General features: G+C 46.9%; 1 protein-coding gene across 1 annotated transcript in view; it reads right to left on the reverse strand.

Annotated features, from left to right (window-relative positions):
• Positions 1 to 207: 207 nt before the first annotated feature.
• MDGA1 (MAM domain containing glycosylphosphatidylinositol anchor 1) overlaps positions 208 to 16908 on the reverse strand; it is a 140271-nt gene continuing 123570 nt past the window's right edge. The window contains exons 15-17 of the mRNA XM_008495574.2: positions 2997 to 3127; positions 1933 to 2041; positions 208 to 615 (exon numbers count right to left, since the gene is read on the reverse strand). Coding sequence (XP_008493796.1) covers positions 524 to 615; positions 1933 to 2041; positions 2997 to 3127 — 332 coding nt within the window. The 3' untranslated portion in view covers positions 208 to 523. The remainder of the gene's footprint in view (positions 616 to 1932; positions 2042 to 2996; positions 3128 to 16908) is intronic.

The raw sequence follows: 16908 nt of genomic DNA on the forward strand, positions 1-16908 counted from the left end.
TGTGGTACATCATCCACTAGGCTGTGGGCTCTGCAGTAAAGAAGGTACCTGTTCTGGTAGAAATTTGTGCTTTAATATATTTTTGTTTGTTTGTTTTAAAACAAGTTCCCACTTCCCTGAGGAAGCCCTGTCCGACATTCCCAAGGAAACATGGGGGTGGTTTTTCCCTCCTTCATTTGATCTTCACATTTCTTCATTCCAGTTTTATCTTTCATTCCTACTTTTCTGTGTGTTTCTGTTTCTTTCCTTCCTTCCTCTCTCTCTCTCTCTCACTCTCCCTTTTCTCGTGCACGTGCTTGTAAAAAAAATTGTCTTTATTTTTAATTTTTTCTAGACATTACGACTTCCTCAAGGAGTGCTCCAGTTCTGAACCAGATCCCTTTGCGTGGTCATGCCTGTCAGTCTTTGGTAACATATGGACACTTTGGTGTGCCAGTGAGGAGGGGAGGAAGAGGAGCAGAGGTGGCTGAGTAGGAAAGGAGCAGGAATGTCTTGGTCTGAAGACAGAAGCGCTCGCTTGCCATCATCTGAGCAGCACGTAAAGGAAGAAAGTCAATGGGCCAGAAAGATAAGGGCTGTGCAGGGCTGGGACACCACTTCCTGGAAGAGCAACCGCTGCCACCCAAAAAGAGAGAAAAAGAGAGAAGGAGTTAGTGATGGGACAGATCCAGGCATCATCAAACAAATCATCAGTGCTCAGCCTCTCCTCCCACCCCAAACCACGAAGCAGCTCCCAGATATATTGGAAGCTCTTTGTAACTGTCGCTGGATATTCTGAAGGCTTCCCAAAATTATTTCTTTTCCAACTTGGGAGAAAAATTTGGATCTTAGTTATTTTTGTAATGCAACCCTCCTTTCTTCCACAAAAGATTCAACTTGAGTAAAACGAAGGATTTTCCTTGTGTTTTGGTTTGGCCATCCTAGGCTGAAACAGACCTTTAACTGTACCTGAAATTTTGAAATTTTAAGGTGTTCTGACTTTTTGATGTTTTGTTTCCCTCTTCACCTATGGAATTAAGAAAATGGCTGAAAGTGACTCTTCCTCAGCAAAGTTTTTTTGCCTTCAAAAATAAATAAGACAAATTGAACCTTGCTCACAAGTGCCTGTCTGCCCCTGCTTTGCTAACTCTGAACATCTGCTCTCTTGCCCCCCTGTGGCATGTTACCAGGGACACAGCGGGGGGCTGAGGCACAAGGCACACCACTGATTCCCACCCAAGGACTAATTCCTGTGTACTGCTTATGCACCTGGCTGTGGCTTCAACTCATAGTGCACCTTAGAGACAGTGAGACTGTCTCCATTTCTGCAATACTGGCACCAGAATGATGTGGATAAACTGGAAAGGGACTGGTGGGATTTAGCCCAAGCACTCAGAATTTGGAGATAGGTGATTTCCAGCCCAGGTAGCTTGGTTCCACCCTGCATGTGCAATACCCTGCCTGGCTGTGCCTCTGCTCAGAGGATAATGAGAAGAAGTCCAGCCCTCCCTGCCTCCAGGCCCCAAAAGACAGATTCTTTCTCTTGGAAAAGGACTGACTTAATGCTGCAGAGGCCATTAAAAGCTGCAGAATCTTTCCCTTCCCAAAGCTCCCATATCAGGAAATGAGATATTGCAGATGACTTTAGCTGCTTGGGGATGACACCTCCAACCCATTGTACTGGTGCATACTGGTCCTAAGCATACTGGTGTTTGGCAGCACAGTCCCTACAGGATCTGGTTGTTCCTCTGTGCTCTTGCTAACTCACAACAGTAAAGAACAAATTCTAGGGTCTGACAGCCCCTCTGCTGACTTCTGTTGATGGAGTCAGCCACCTTGTTGAGTCCCACCAACATGTCAATGTGCTCTGAAATCAGCTGTGCATCTCTAACACGTGCATTCATAGATGCTTTCCCACTGACTTGTTTTCTTCTGAGGCATGCAGACACTCACCCTTATTTGGTCCAACTGGCTTCCTTGGACAGTCCCCCTTTTTTAGAGTGACATCGTCGATGGCAATGTCCCCCTCATAGCTTGTTCCCCGGACACCTTCAAAGATGATCTGCAAGCAGAGCAGGGGATAGAGCCCAGTGTGAGGCTGCAGTTGTGGAGGACCCTTCCCACGCTGTGGAGCTCTGCAGAAGTGAGCAGGACACAGTCCAGATCTTAACAGGTCCCTCAGATTCTTTACTGTTTCTCCAGTACTCACAGGATCTGGGGAGCTGGACCCCACTGCTCAGAGGACCAACCCCTGTGTGCTGAGTGTCTGCAGAATAACACATGAGCATATCCTGCACCAACCAACCAATGAACCAATGCTGAACAGCATTCACAAGAGTAACTAAATTCTTATTTAGTATTTTTAAGTATCTAAAAGCACCCTGGGCATTTTGCCACACTGCCAAAACATACCTGCCTGCACAGACCCAGCTCTCACAAACAAGCCTACCACAGCAAAGCAACATGTTGGGCAAAACCATCAGCAATAAAACATCCAGCAACAAAGCAGTCCACTGCCTGGGTATGGATAATGACTGGATGAGCAGATACCAAGTGCCCAGATCATATCCTCCAGCTGTCCTAAAGTGGGGGACAGTGGGGGTGGGCTCTTGCAGAACATGCTAGCAGAAACCTCTAGAACTCGAAGACACCCTACACCAACAGGCCAGCTCAGCAGGCCCAGGTGCTCAACACCAAGAGACCTGTCACACAGACCTGGTACCAGAAGGAGCTATTTGACAATCTGTTTCCAGACATGCAGTAATCAGAAAATTTATAGTGTGAAACTGATGTTGGCACATAATGACTCTGGATGGCTCCAGAGAGGAGTGGATTTGATTTCTGTGCATCCACCAGGCTCTTGCCTTGCCCCAGTGACCCTGGGGGTAGAGAGCTCCCAGTGCCTTTCCCATGTCTGACCAGCCCCTGTGCCACAGAGGCAGATGTCTGCTGGGAAGTCTCCTACAGCCCATGGCATGGACAGGACAGGTGGCTCCTTGGCTGTGAACCTGACTTACCTGGAAGGGTCCAGGTGGGTTGATGGGCACGTGTGCTTGCTGCCACATGTTCCCTCTGTTGCCACTGAGTGACCAGACTTGGGTGTCGATGGCTCGCTTGTTCCGCACACGGACCAGCAAGTTCAAGGAGCCTGCAAGAAAAACCCTGACTGCTGGGCTGGCCCCAGGCATAGCTCTGGGGCTCTGCCTCAAGCCATGGACCTGTGTTCCAGCTGGCCCAGGGACAGCCTGCAGAGCTTCAGCAGGAACCTCTGGAGGGACCCAGTTTTCTCCGAGGTTGACAGGCAAGTCCCACTGGCCATGTTTCATTCATCTGGGCTATCCAAGGAAGAACACAGACCCAGATGAAGACAGAGAGAACAGGACGAGAAAAACACAGTCTGTAGCACAGCTCAGATGGCACAAGAAGGAGGTGGCAGAAATGCTAACTGCAAGGGACCTTCAGAGGCATCTGATCCAATCTCCTGCTTGAAGCTGTCTCCAGCTCTACATGAAGGCAGAACAGCTTTGCTTGAGTCTTGAAATCCCCTGAGGAAATCAACATTTCCTAATGCCCAATAGGAATGCCCAGCACTACCAGCTGTGGCCATTGTTCCCTATTAAGTTGTCTAATAGGACTGATATTTGCTCCATTATCTCTGAAATTGCCCTTCAAAGAGCTGGGGGGGCAAGGGCTAACAGCAGCCTCCTCTTGGCCAGACTTCTGCTCCTGGTGGACTTCAAGTTCTTTCAAACAAAGCAATTCCCAGAAGATTTTGTCTGCCACTAAACCAAAGCCAAAGCCAACAAGTGTCTTGTAGGTATTTCCAGTTCTTGCTTTGAAAATAGTGTCACAGCCCCTACCCTCAACCCTAAATTAAACCATCTCAGTTAGTCTTCCTGAAGCCCCTTTTTAGTAATCCCTCAGCTGACTTTTTTTTCCTTGTTTTGCTTCAGTGAAAAAACATTTTTAAATATTCACTCAGGGTTGACCTGCAACACTTTTTTTCTCTCTCTCTTTTTTTTTTTTTTTTCCCTTCAATTCAGCTGGGAATAAAAAATCATTTACAACTGCAGTCACAGTGTTGCTCTTCAATGTTTCTGGTCTCCATACACAGACATATCACACCTGAGAGCAGAGAAGGAAAAATAACCCTTACTCATATGTCCCTAGTCACTCCTGTGCTATGGGATGCTGTATTCCCACCCGAGTATGCCCTTCTGAGGGGTCAGCAGTGGGAGGTCAGGGAAAGAGATAAGGGAAAGAGACTTTCCTATATTAACTTCCTCCTGCGTGATGTCCTGAAATTAATTCTTGGCACATCAACCTTGGGAGCACTGTGTGAAGGACAGGGACCTGAAAGTATCCCCGTCAAGAGCCTCACTGTCAGAAAGCGAGAGATCCATCACAGGGAGTTCAAAGATGCATAATAAGGATGATGAACTGTTTAGATTCTGAGAGGCTGACTTACAAGAAAAGGTTAAAAGAATGAAATATATGTATAATTTAGTGAACTGAGGACAGCAGGGCATGCTATTGCCTTTAACCATTCAGTAGTGTTAGCACTAAGGCTAGCTGAGAAAACTAGAGGAAGGACTGATGGGACAGGGAGAGTATATCCAGTTCCCTGGTGGTACCCAGTTTGGGATACACACCACAACCCAAGACAAAGAGTGAAATAACTTGTTTCTTTCTGTTTTGCGACATATTGGCAATATACAATCTTGGGGAGACAGAGGGCTCTTCCTCCTGGAAAGACAGGGCGAAGGACAAGAGAAGTCACTATGGGAGCCTCCAGAAGAACCAGCTTTGAGCTGCTGGTTTCTTGGTGCACTCCCTGCCCTCAGGAGATTCCTGTGAGGGGAAGTCTTTCTAAGAAGGATTCCTAGTCCTCATAGAGGCCTTTGGTCAAACTGGTGTCCCAAACATGAACCCCACAGATCAACAGGAGTGTGTTCAGAGCAGCTAATTACAGACACCAGAGCTGGTTGGGTGAGGGATTCAGAGTGAATGAAGAACCAGTATGAAGCTGCTAGCAGGCCAGGATTAAAAATAACTGATGTCTCTTCTACCCTCATTTGGGGACTTGCAGTTAGGGTCTGCTGTGCAAAAGCCTGGCTGAGCAGCAAGCACTGGGACAAATCAGGCAGCAAATGAACTTTGATGCCCTAGGAAAAAAGCAAAGGCAAGATAGAATGAGACCCAGAGAAGCATCTGGAATGCAAATTAGTGCCCCCAAAGCACTGGCTGTGAATGCCTGGCCTAAACCCAAACCAAGCCTGAGCATATCATGCCTGACAGCAATCTGTCCTTGCAGCATCAGGAAAAGAGTTTCAGTCTTTTTGCCCCGGAATTCCCTGACAGAACAATACTGAATATGAGCAAGCATTCTCCAAATGGTTTGCAATTGGAAAGGAAGCTCATTTACCTGCCCACAATATGCAGTGTGTCAGCACCACTGTCTAAACATGGAAAACTGAAGGTCAAAACAGACATACAGCATGGCAAGGACTGTCTTAAAAATCATAGTTGTCAAGGGGACTCAGATCTCACAGCCCTACCCACAGTCCCTCCTAAGTTACAGACCCTCCCTGAAGCTGGAAAAGAAACACACCACCTTCCTTCCCCACTAATGCTGTTTCTGGGAGTGTGCTTCTGGCACATGGCATGGCAGAGACTCCAGGACTTCAAAATAAACAGGGATGAAGCCTCTACCTCACCTGAACTGGGTCCACAGCGTGGTAGATGTTAAAGATTGTTTGGGTCTTCTACATTATTCCCTTCTACCATGCCACAGGCTGCCAGTCAAGTTTAAGGGCTTGTAGCCTGTGATGGAGGAACTTGAAAATGAACTTTCAGATCTGAGCTCCAGGCAGAGACATAAAACATTGCAGTCCTGGACTACAGACAGCTCCAAGTCATCTTTCCAATTGCTCAGAGCTTCTTTATGTCCGTTTTTCAGTCTCAACCCAAAAGCCACTGTGTGATGGAACAAGTGCTGCAGGGCTTTGTATTTTCCAAAGGGACAGCTTTGGGTTCAGCCACTGCCTTAAAATCAAATGCTGTTCCAGGATCCTATTTACAGTCATTAAAATCAGTAGATTAAGTCTCAGGCTAAAAATGGAGGTGGAGACTATATGTTGACATCTGTAGTTCCTGACCTCTGGTGAATTTGCACTTGTCTACACCCACCTCCATGAAACCTACCAATACCCATGTCACATCTTATTAACTGTATTCACTCTCTGTGTAGCTTTTACCATGTCATACAAGTTCAGCCCAAACCAGCCACCAGATGTTTGTAAGGTCCCTCTCCTAGAGCATTGAATATACACACAAATCCTTTGCAGGAGGTGGACAATGCATGATCCACACATGTGTGAATCGTCTTATCAGCAGTGAACTGACTTGACATGTGATCCCTAGCAAGTGGCATTTACCTGCTTCTGTCTGCTGATGTGATCCAACTATGACACTCAAGAAGGGCAACAACCCTCAATCACTTACAGGGAAACTCAGAACTTAATAAACATTTTACAAGACCAGAGCAAGAAGACACAAAGGGAACAGAAGTGCCTGAGCCCTGTATTTCCAGTGGTCACAAACTGAAGAAGAACCAAAGCAAGATTTCCTCTCCAACCTGCATACCTCCATCAGTGGAGACATGAAAGGTCCATCTGGGATGTTCTCAAGCACCAGCTGTTGCAGCCACCCCTTTTGCCTGGTTTTGTACTACAACCATGCCTACTTTCCTCTAACAGAGACCAAAGCCAGCTGGCCAGTTTTGTTACCTATTTCTGTCACTGTCGCCCCTTCTCCACCTCCCCCATCAGATGTGTCTCACACTTCCTAAGGGCAGCTGCTGGTGAGGCACACACAAAGACAGGACATCTATCTGCTGCTAAATCTCTCCAGCTGACCAGTGACAAACACAAGAGAAATCTCAGAACACAAGCAATCCCATTGTTACCTCTCTCCATACAAGGCAATCTTTGCATTTGTCTTGTAATCTGTATTATTCCTTCTTCCCAATCAAAAGGGAGAATAAAGGCCAGTGACAAGTGATGAGGAATCAATTACAAGGAGAGCAGGCTGTACCTTCTGCTGGCTGCCTTTAAGACCAGAGCTGGCATTTCAAAAGAGTGGCACTCACACAAAAGAGCACCAGCTGGGCTGCCAGATAGAGAAGCCCAAGGGATGCCTTTAAATGTTACTTTCTCAAAACATGAAAAGGTCTTCTCTCAGTTTCCATGGGATGGGGACTTCACTGTTGCACTGAATAGCGGTGTAGATCCAGAAAAAGTAGCACAGGCAGCACTGGGAGGGAGGCAGGGTCTGCAAGGGCAGGAACATGGGCATCAAAAGCTCTCTATGAGGCAGTGGGGTGGGGAAAGGCTGAGGCACAGCTCAGTTTACACAGCCTGCATAGAAGGTGGGCAGCCAAAGTGGCTAGAAAGCAAAGGGACGATGATGCTTCAGGCTGAAAGAGGGGACGTTGTGCCAAATGCAGCAGAGCTCTGTGGGATGGGCAGGGAAGGGTGTTAGGATCCACAAACAGGAGCTGGGTTGGCCACAGGCTTGCATACAGCCTGGTCTCTCTATGGCTCCCTGCTGCACTCCTGCAGGATCCCTGGTCTAGCATGGGCAATCTCAGGAGGTCAGCTATCCAGGATAAATCCCGTCTCCAGCTCATTTAGGTTTGGCATCCAGCTGGGAATCCGGCACTGAAAGCCCCCATGGAAATTCCCATGGCATTTCAACTGCAGGAAAGATAAGAGTTAGATAGGAAGAAGCTGAATCATGGCAAGAGATGCCCAGTGGATGGAAAGAGATACACGGTGTGGAGGAGACTCAGACCTTGCATAGCCCGGAGGACTCACCTGCAGACCCCCTGTGAGGGCTAAAACCAGGCCAGAGGGAAAAGAGCTTTTTGCCTTTCTAAAAGAGGCTCTGAGAACCTTCTTAAGTGTGGCTTAGTCTTAGCACCACTGATCATGAACTAAAAGCCCAGAGCTTAGTGCAGACAAATCCCAGGAGCGAACGACAGTCCCCAGAAAGACTCTGTTACTGTTCATAATCCCTGCAACAAGCACAGGTCTCTCTCCCTCTCTCATTTAAATGATGTTAATGAACAGTAGTCAGTGCCAGGCTGGTGGGCTCAGTTACAGTGTTGTGGGGGAATGTTAGTGCTCCAAGAGCTAGAAAGCAGAGGGTGGAAAAATAACTGTGGCACAGAGAGAGATTGAGAAATAACATCAGCTGGTACTCATAATTTCTAGGAATATAAGTTGTCTTCATTCCATGATAGGATGTAATTACTCTTTCACAGTCTCAAATGATGCTTCATACATTAACATATGTGGAGCAAGACAATTAAAGTCTTTTGGCTGCTTTCCACTCCTGACTGCAGAGAACTTCATAGGTCTTTAACTGATCTCAGCTTGGTGTGCAGGGTCCCGTGTCCAGTCACAGGGTCCCTGCATGGAACCCTTTCTGCAGCTACAGCTTCAGAAACTTCAGAGTGTCAGGGTTCAGAGAGCTCATCAACAGAGGAAAAACAGAGTCTTGGTCAGAGTTTGGAAAGAACCACTATCCTGCCTCCACTCACAAGGCATCCCCAGTGACCCTAGAGAGGCACTAAACACGTTCAATGCTGTGCTGTAGGTTGGCTGAGTGCTATGGGACACTCTCTGCTTCACTACAGTGGGGAAACTGTAGTGTTAGGGATCAGGGGAATAAAATCCTCCAGTTTCTGGCTAATGCTGGGACTTTCTGGGGATATCAACAGCAATATGATAAGTTTTGATTGACAATGTTTCCCCTATAGCAAAATTACTTGTGTGTGGCTATGGGGAATTTTCTTGGGATTTTACTGTGGATTTAAAAAAAATCAAACAAACACATTTCCACCTCTGACCTCCTAAACTACCATCAAATGAGGGTGGGCTTGACACAATATCCCCTGACATTGCAAAGTTAGTTGCACAAATTGATCTATGATCCATTGCTACCTGACCTGTCTGGCGTGCATATGAATTTGGGGCTGAAGGTAATGGACCAGCAGAGAAGCAACAATACTGTACTCTGCGCTGTAAAATAGGCAAAGGGGACATGTGGCTGGACTCTTGAGGTGGGGGGAAATGTGTTGGGTCAGGGAAGCTGGGGCATGCAGGCAATGGGTTAAAGGCAATGGTAGTCATATCTATCTTGTGATGAGGACTGTGGGTGCTAAGGGGGCAATGGCAGGAGGCTACAGCTACAGTTCCTTCTCTCCAGCACATCCCCACCTGTCTGTGTACACAGAGAGCAGATGGTGATATGGCAGGAGCAGACTTGCAGTGGAGCTATGCTTGAGCTCCTTTGCTCATTTGATCCATGGTCTAATTAGAAAAAGTGTTGGCACAGAAAGATGGATGATACAAGACTTCTATCTTTGATGCTGTGTGTATGGAACAAAATCCTGATACCCCTTTGCGTGTCAAATTCCCTCAGAGGATGTTTGTGCCAGTAGCAGGTTTTCTATGCATGGACAACAGGATGTGGTTTAAGGAATTCAAAGCAGGGAGGAGAAAAATCTCTATGCTCCATAACATTAAATTTATGCTATCTCAGAAAAACAAAAGCCCATCCAACATGCAGCCAGAGAGAGTAGAGGGAGAGTTCAGAGGCTAGCATTTAAAATACAAGAATTGGGAGTTCTTGGGCTTTTTGCCAACCTGATCTCTGTTTCACTGTAGGCTCTTGCTCAATCACATCCCTTTCCCATACTCAAACATTCTGCTCTGCTCCTGTGTGCCAGCCCACCACATAACTGTGCTGAACAGCACCTGCCCACAGCCAGCACAGGGGTCACTGTGGCAATTCACAGCAGATCTGACAACAGGATCAGGATAGGAGCTGGTTCTCTGCTGCCTCTAACCTGCTGTGCCATGGTCTTGCTTGTCTTCAGTCCAGATCCTCAGCCTAATAGTGACCAGGTCCACAGTTTCCACACACATCCTGGAGACCTTCTGCCCTCTGTAGGCAGGGGGAGGCAGGCAGGCAGGATGCTGCTTACCATTCTTGTAGCTGGACCCATGGTTTTTTACAGCCCAGCAAAGCAGCAAACAAATGGCATTGTGAGCTGAGAGTCTCCAATCACCTGCACTCCATCAAACATCCCCTTCCCTCACATAACCCAGTGGGGAGAGCCTGCACTCAGCCCACAGGGACCTGAGAGCTTCTCCAGGGCTTGCTCTTCCCAGCCTCAGTTTATGGGACACAAATACCTTCCCAGAGAGGCACTCATTGGCCCACATCAATGGGTCTGGGAAGCACCCAATATTCTCAGAGTCAATGATAGGAAGGCCATCAGTGTGTGTGCTCTGATTGCTTACTGTGCAAGTGTGGTGCTTGAGCTTGTTGGTGTCTGCCTCCTAACAGCCCCAAATGTGCTGCCAAGCCCTGTTCCTGCACAGTAGTGGCTCCATCATGAGATGGAGATCCCCCCCTGGGTTCATCCTTCCTTGCTACAGCCCTCTCCATACTGGCATCTGCAGCTCACTGCCAGAAGGCACTATCGGGATGCAGAGGAGCTCCCGTTTACTTTGTGTGCCCTGTGCCACGATAATCCAAGCTAACACTCCAGCTCCTTGCATGACTCCCTCCAGAACCAATATGTGGGATAATTTACATCACCTGTGTGTCTATACAATTCTCTACACATACATTCTTTCTCATGGGCTTTCTCACTCTTCATGAAATACCACCAGTCCCAAAAAGGGAGGAAATTGCAGTACATGAAAAAGCATATTTGTCAGAAATGTCTCCTATTCTTTTATACTCCAGACCTGCCTCAACAGCTTGTTTTTATGCAGAAATCCTTGCAAAGGTTAAGGATATCCACTCTTAGGAACCTCACCATCTATGGACAGGTTGAGGCTGTGAAAAGAAGTTCTAGACATTTTGAGCAGAACTCTGTCTCCAGAGACTGAGAACAACCTGTAACACGCCTTATCTAGGGCCTTCCCTTTCGCTCCTAACAAGGATCCCCTGTACAAAACCCACACAGGATGTAGCCTGCCTGAAATCAGAGAGCATGACGAGAGGTATCCTGGTCTAAATGCAGTTGAGCAGCTCTTCTTCTGTCCAACCAGCCCTAAGAAAGGAGTTATGACCTTTCCACAGCCACTGCTTCTACCCATGTAGCTAGAGTTCATCCTTGCCTTTTGGGAGTTCTCCCAGCAAGCCTGCAACAATGCAACCTACCTAAATGCAAAGCAAGAAGGAGCAGACCCTTCCCTGACAGCAGTGCTGCATTCCTTCCTGGGCTTGAGTAGATAAACTAGACAGCTGGATCAAATCCTTGGTTTTGTTTCTTTAACAGAAAAGAACCACAGCTCACCAGTGAAATTCTGATGGGAGAAAAGATGTAATAAAGGTACAAAGTCAGGGAAAAGCTGGTCAGGGAAAGCTGACTGTAGTAGCAGAAGGAAACATGATTTCAGCAGAGCAAGGGGAGAGGATGATTCAGGGGGTAAGTTCAGAGATGCTCATTACTCAGGTCCACAGCTGCATATGAGCCCAGAGATGCCTTTGACTCAGCCCCAAGCAGGGCATAGGGAGCCCCAGGTACTCCCCACTGAAATGGATGCTGCTGCCTTGGTTCCTCTGTGCAGCTCCTGGCAAGCAGCATGGGATGTACTCTGCTGGCGGGAACGAACCCGCAATGCCCTGACTCTGCCAGTGCATGGTGGGCAGCTTCTGGGGGCAGAACATCCCTGTCCTGCTGCTTTCCTTGTGGCCTTATCCTTCCAAACGGCACCATCTTGCCCTTGGAGGCCCAGAAAGTGATTTGGTTGGGTGAGACTCTTGTTTGTCATGAGTAGGAAGACAGCCAGTGTTGGTCTTTGTCAGACACAGCAACCTCTCTCTTCTCACCTGGCAGCCTGCACCACACACCACTCTTCTAAAGCTGAGCACTCTACATTAGAGCATCTAAATTAATCTCAAACCCCAGGAGGGACTGTCTGGATTATGGTCCTACACAGAGTAGATGCCAGATGATGATTTCACATTACAAAGACCAAGACCAAGATTTGAAATCTACTCTGGTGAAGCAGCTATGAAGAAGAGCTCTACCCAGCCCATGGACAGGATCTTGCTCAGTGCCTTGGCCAAGTGTGCTGGAAAAGCCCATCTTTCTCCCCCTCCAACGTTTTCTGGAATCAAGCAGTCTGAAGGCAGCTTCTTACTGTCCTTACTGTTGCTGTACATGGTGGTCACCAGAAATGCTGGCTTAAGAAGAAGAGGCCAGCCTAGGGGAAAGCGGGAGTATGAAGTATGAAGAACATAACAGAGATCACGTGTAGGCAACTTTTCTCACCAGTTTTGCAGATTCAGGAAGCAGAGTGAACCACAGTTGCTGTGAGGTCTGCTTGTTCCTTGTTCACCCTCTGTTTCTTGACATGCCCAGATGCCTCCAGGAAAATGCTTTCTCTTCTCCCAGCTTTGGTAAGGGACCCTTTCATCTTCACCACCAGAGACAGCTGGGTCCTTTGTGCAATTTATGTGCTCAGCTCTTGGACTGAGAGTATGCACTGTGATCATCTCTCTCAGATGAGCTGAAACAGGAGTCTGCTTCACAGACACTGGCAGGTTTAAAAGAGCATAACAGCCAGATAGAGTTTGCCTGCCTCCCTTCTGTGGGCAGGCATTGCAAAAACCTCAGAGAAGAGGGAGCCTCCCAGAGCCCCCAAATACAAGTGGTGTGTGTGGGAGGATTCCTGAAAAAAAACCCTGCAGAAGCAGATGTACTTATGCTGAGGAAGATTTTGCCTGTCTCTTCTCTGTCTCTAGTAACAACCTATTTCCCCATCATCACCCAGCCTGTGCTTTCTCAGTCCAGGGAGCCAAGCACAGGGCAGCTGCAGGGCTGCAGGGCTTGGAGCAGATGGGCTGGTTTAGTGTGATGGGGAAGCCAGCAAGACAGCAGGACTGAGCAGCTGAGATCACATATTCTTCCTATTGAACTGAAGACACCACTTCAAATCTGTTCTCTGGACTCCTCCTCTGCCTGACCCAAGGAGATGTGAGAGGTGAAATGTTTCAGGCCCAGGACATGGTTTGCTGCAGGAAGCCCGTTAGACAAAATGTGTTCCCAGCTTTGAGGCAGGACACATCATAGCAAAAGGCTCCCTTCTTGTTTCATGCTCAGCTGTACTTTCACCAAAAATCTTCAGGGGACTGGCTGGGACAGCGAGACTCCCAGCCTGGATCTACAGAATTCTGCTGTTCAAGTGCTGAGGTGCCTGTTATCCCTGCAGAGCTCACTTTGGGAGAGGCAGTAACTCCTGGAAGTAAGGATGATGACTGACACTAGCTGAGCATTTTTTGATTTTCTGGGAAGCATTTCAATATATTACAAAATTGTGCCCTGTTGAACTTCACTAACACATTGGCATGGTTGCATAAGTAGTGCAAAATAGTTGTGCGCTCCAGCCCCTCAGCCTTTATCCTGTTAGAGCACCCAAGGGGGACTCCAGATGTGCACCTTGAATGACCAGCTTCAGTCTCCACTTGAACAATTATGGCAGTGGTGAAATAGCTAATGGTCCATGGAGAGAACAGAAGAGTGACTAGGGAGTGCTAAAGAAGTAGCTGGATATGCACTGAGAGCTCCTGTTTCCTCGTAAGTGTCTGCTAAGTCTTGTATCTAGCAATTTCAGGGTCTGAATAATTGATACAAAACCTGATGCCTCAGGAGACGATCAGGTTGCAGTATATCTTTACAACTACTCAACTTTGCACAAAGCTGCTGCTGCTGTGAGCCAAGCTTAAATGGAAAGACACTCTGCTGAGAGCCTGGACAAAGGGAGAGGGAATCATAGCAGCTTCCCACCAGATGAGTAACACTGACTAAAATAATGTGAGCAGGAGCAAACGTGACCTGTGGGAATTCAGGACATCTCCCAAAGAACTGGTGTCAGCAATCTGTGCCCCTGACAACCTTCCCTCCCAACAAATTCTACAGCAAGAATGTGATCAGATCATGACTGTTAAGACAGAAGACTTTCAAAGAACAACTTTTCAGTGGCTAGCTGTACTGGGAACTTGATTCAGTGATCCACTGCTAGTGAGGGACAAGGAAAGGCCTTGATGAGCGTACCCAGATGCAAGGTACTAAGTAGGATGCCTGCATCAACATGTTAATTGTGGAATAAAAATGACAAACAGCAAATCGACACCTGAATACCTCTCTCTCCTCTCCATGTCTTCTTCAGATATACATGCCAAGCTCTTGGCTTAGGGATGATTCAGTCCCACACTCGCAAGCCTTGCCAAGCATGCTGTTGGTACTCCTTGTAAATAAACATCCAGTGAAGGTGTAGACACATACTTGGCTCCAGCAAGAGTAACTGAAGGAAGTTCTCTGTCCTTGATTATACAGGAAGTTTGATTAGATGATGTATCGGTCCCATCTGGTCTTGATAATCTTTAAATCTATGGCTCTAATCCAAACTTTACTGAAGGCTTTAGAAAAACAATGACTTCAACAGTCTCTGGTTTGGAGCCACTGTATTGAACATACAGAGCATGAATGACACTTTACAAATATGTGGTTATCTTATCAGGTATTTATAATTCTTGGTCATGATGATGGTATTTGACTAACTTCTCCAAAAACAAGCAGATGCTACTAGAAGGGACCACAGTCTATCCAAAAGGTCCATGCCATAGCCCATGGGAAGCTTCTGGATGTCTATACAAAACAGTAGTCAAATATACATTTGTTGATGGACAAATGATAAAAGCCAAGAGCTCATCTGAATAAGTGGAAAAGAAAGAATATTAAAAAAAAAAAGAATCAATTTCTTCATTACAAACTGTTCACTTAAATGCAACTTTTTTGAAGAGCCTAGAGGGAAATGAATGATACTCATTAGGAAAATCAGCCTCCCCCCAGTCAATTCAGTGATGTAATCTTTACTGTGTAGAGTTATTGCACTGGAGGTAATGGCATGGATTTCCTGAACAATGTACTCCATGTAAGGCAAACTTTATATATCCAACAGAATGCAGCTCCCTTCAGGGTGCCAGTGTAACTGTGCAGTATCAGGGCACTGTGTTTATAAAGAAGGTTTGGGTAGGAACAAAGGAGCTACGATGTTAAATCCTACAAAAAAGGATGTCTTCATGGTTCAAATTTCTTGTACGTTGACATGGATGCTACCTGTCCATCTGGGCTGGAAGAGACATTAAAGATCGTGTAGTTCAAGCCACCCCTATCATGGGCAAGAACACCTCTCACTAGACCAGGTTGCTCAAAGCCCCATCCAACCTGATCCTGAACACTCCCAGGGATGGGGCATCCACAGCTTCTACTGGCAAACTGTTCCAGTGTCTAACCACCCTCACAGTAAAGAATTTCTTTCTAATATCTGATCTAAATTTATCCTCTTTCAGCATGAAACCATTTCTTCTCACCACATCACTACACACCCTTGTAAAAAGTCCCTCCACAGCTTTCCTGAAGGAACCTTTCAGCTACCAGAAGGCTGCTATAATGTCTCCCTGGGTCCTTCTCTTCTCCAGACTGAACAAATCAAACTCTCTCAGCCTGTCTTCACAGGAAACATCTGTCTTCATCTGTGTGACCTGACAGCTATGACTACTGTCACTTGTCACAAACAAGATGCAGCCCCATGGCATCCATGCTAATACTGGCTTATTTGTGTGATCATCCACCACAACCTCTCAGACACAGCTTTGCACTGTTTGCATCATGTGAGTTGAAGAAAAGAAGCCAACCATTTTGGCAGGCAATTCTCATCTGTTTCCTTCTCATGAGGAGGGCATCAGTGGTGACATCACCACTGTAAGTCACCTGCCTACAACCCAGTTACCTCTGTGAAACAGCTTATGGCTTTCTTGAACTTGGGTGTTTTGGCAAGTGAACTGATGAGGTCTCATTGTTTCTAGTGACTCAGAACCAAAATCCCTCTTAATGAATCCCAAGCACTTTTCCTCACAGTATCTTAGGATAGAAAATAGCAGAACAGAAAAGGGCTGGGCAGGACAGGACAGGGCAGTGGAGAGAAGAGGAAGAGGGAAATGGAGAGGAAGAGGGAGAGGGAGAGAAAAGAGTTCACCTACAACCATCATTCCACTATTCCATGCCTGACCACTTTGATCAGCTCTAGGAAGCCTGTTGCAGTGCTTGACCTCCATCTCAGTGAAAAAATGTTTCCTAATATCTAATCTTATCCTCCCATGATGCAGCTTTAGACCATTCCCACACGGCCTGTTCCCTGATTTCTGGGAGAGGAATTGGCCAAGGTAAGACCATGATATTGCTAGTGCAGAAAGGCTCAAAATACAGAAGTTGCAAGCCAAGAGCAGGATCTTCAGCCATTGGGTTCAGTCAGGCCCAGCTCTTGAAGCCCAGTTCTTGTCAGTTTTACTTCAGGAAGCATCCGAACAGTCCCATCTTGGGACATACCCGAGGGAAGGGGAGATCTTTGCCTTTTCCCCTCTCTGAGGCCTTATCTTGACATAAGCCTGTGTGCAGTACCTACAGCCACTGAAACTATAATAAACATAGTTTGAAAAGGGTCAACCAGTAAGGTCACAAATCTGAAGGAGGCTAAAATAACACTATTTGGGTACACCCTACATCATTGCTTTTATGTATATATGCCTGTGAGCAAGTAAACTCTTTGAGCCAAGTGTTTTTCTCATGAGCACAGTCACTGGCTCACGAGATAGGGAGATATAGCATTAACAGCCAAGGCACAAAGGCATCCTGTGGCGCAGGGTCTGTGAGAGCATCCAGCAGTGGGTAGAAGGCCATAAAGATCATAGAATGTTAGGGGTTGGAAGGGACCTCTAGAGATCATCTAGTCTAATCCCCCTGTCAAAGCATGATCACCTAGGGCAGACCACACAGGAACG

Source organism: Calypte anna, chromosome 3 (genome assembly GCF_003957555.1).
Source record: "Calypte anna isolate BGI_N300 chromosome 3, bCalAnn1_v1.p, whole genome shotgun sequence".
Taxonomy (NCBI): Eukaryota; Metazoa; Chordata; class Aves; order Apodiformes; family Trochilidae; genus Calypte; species Calypte anna.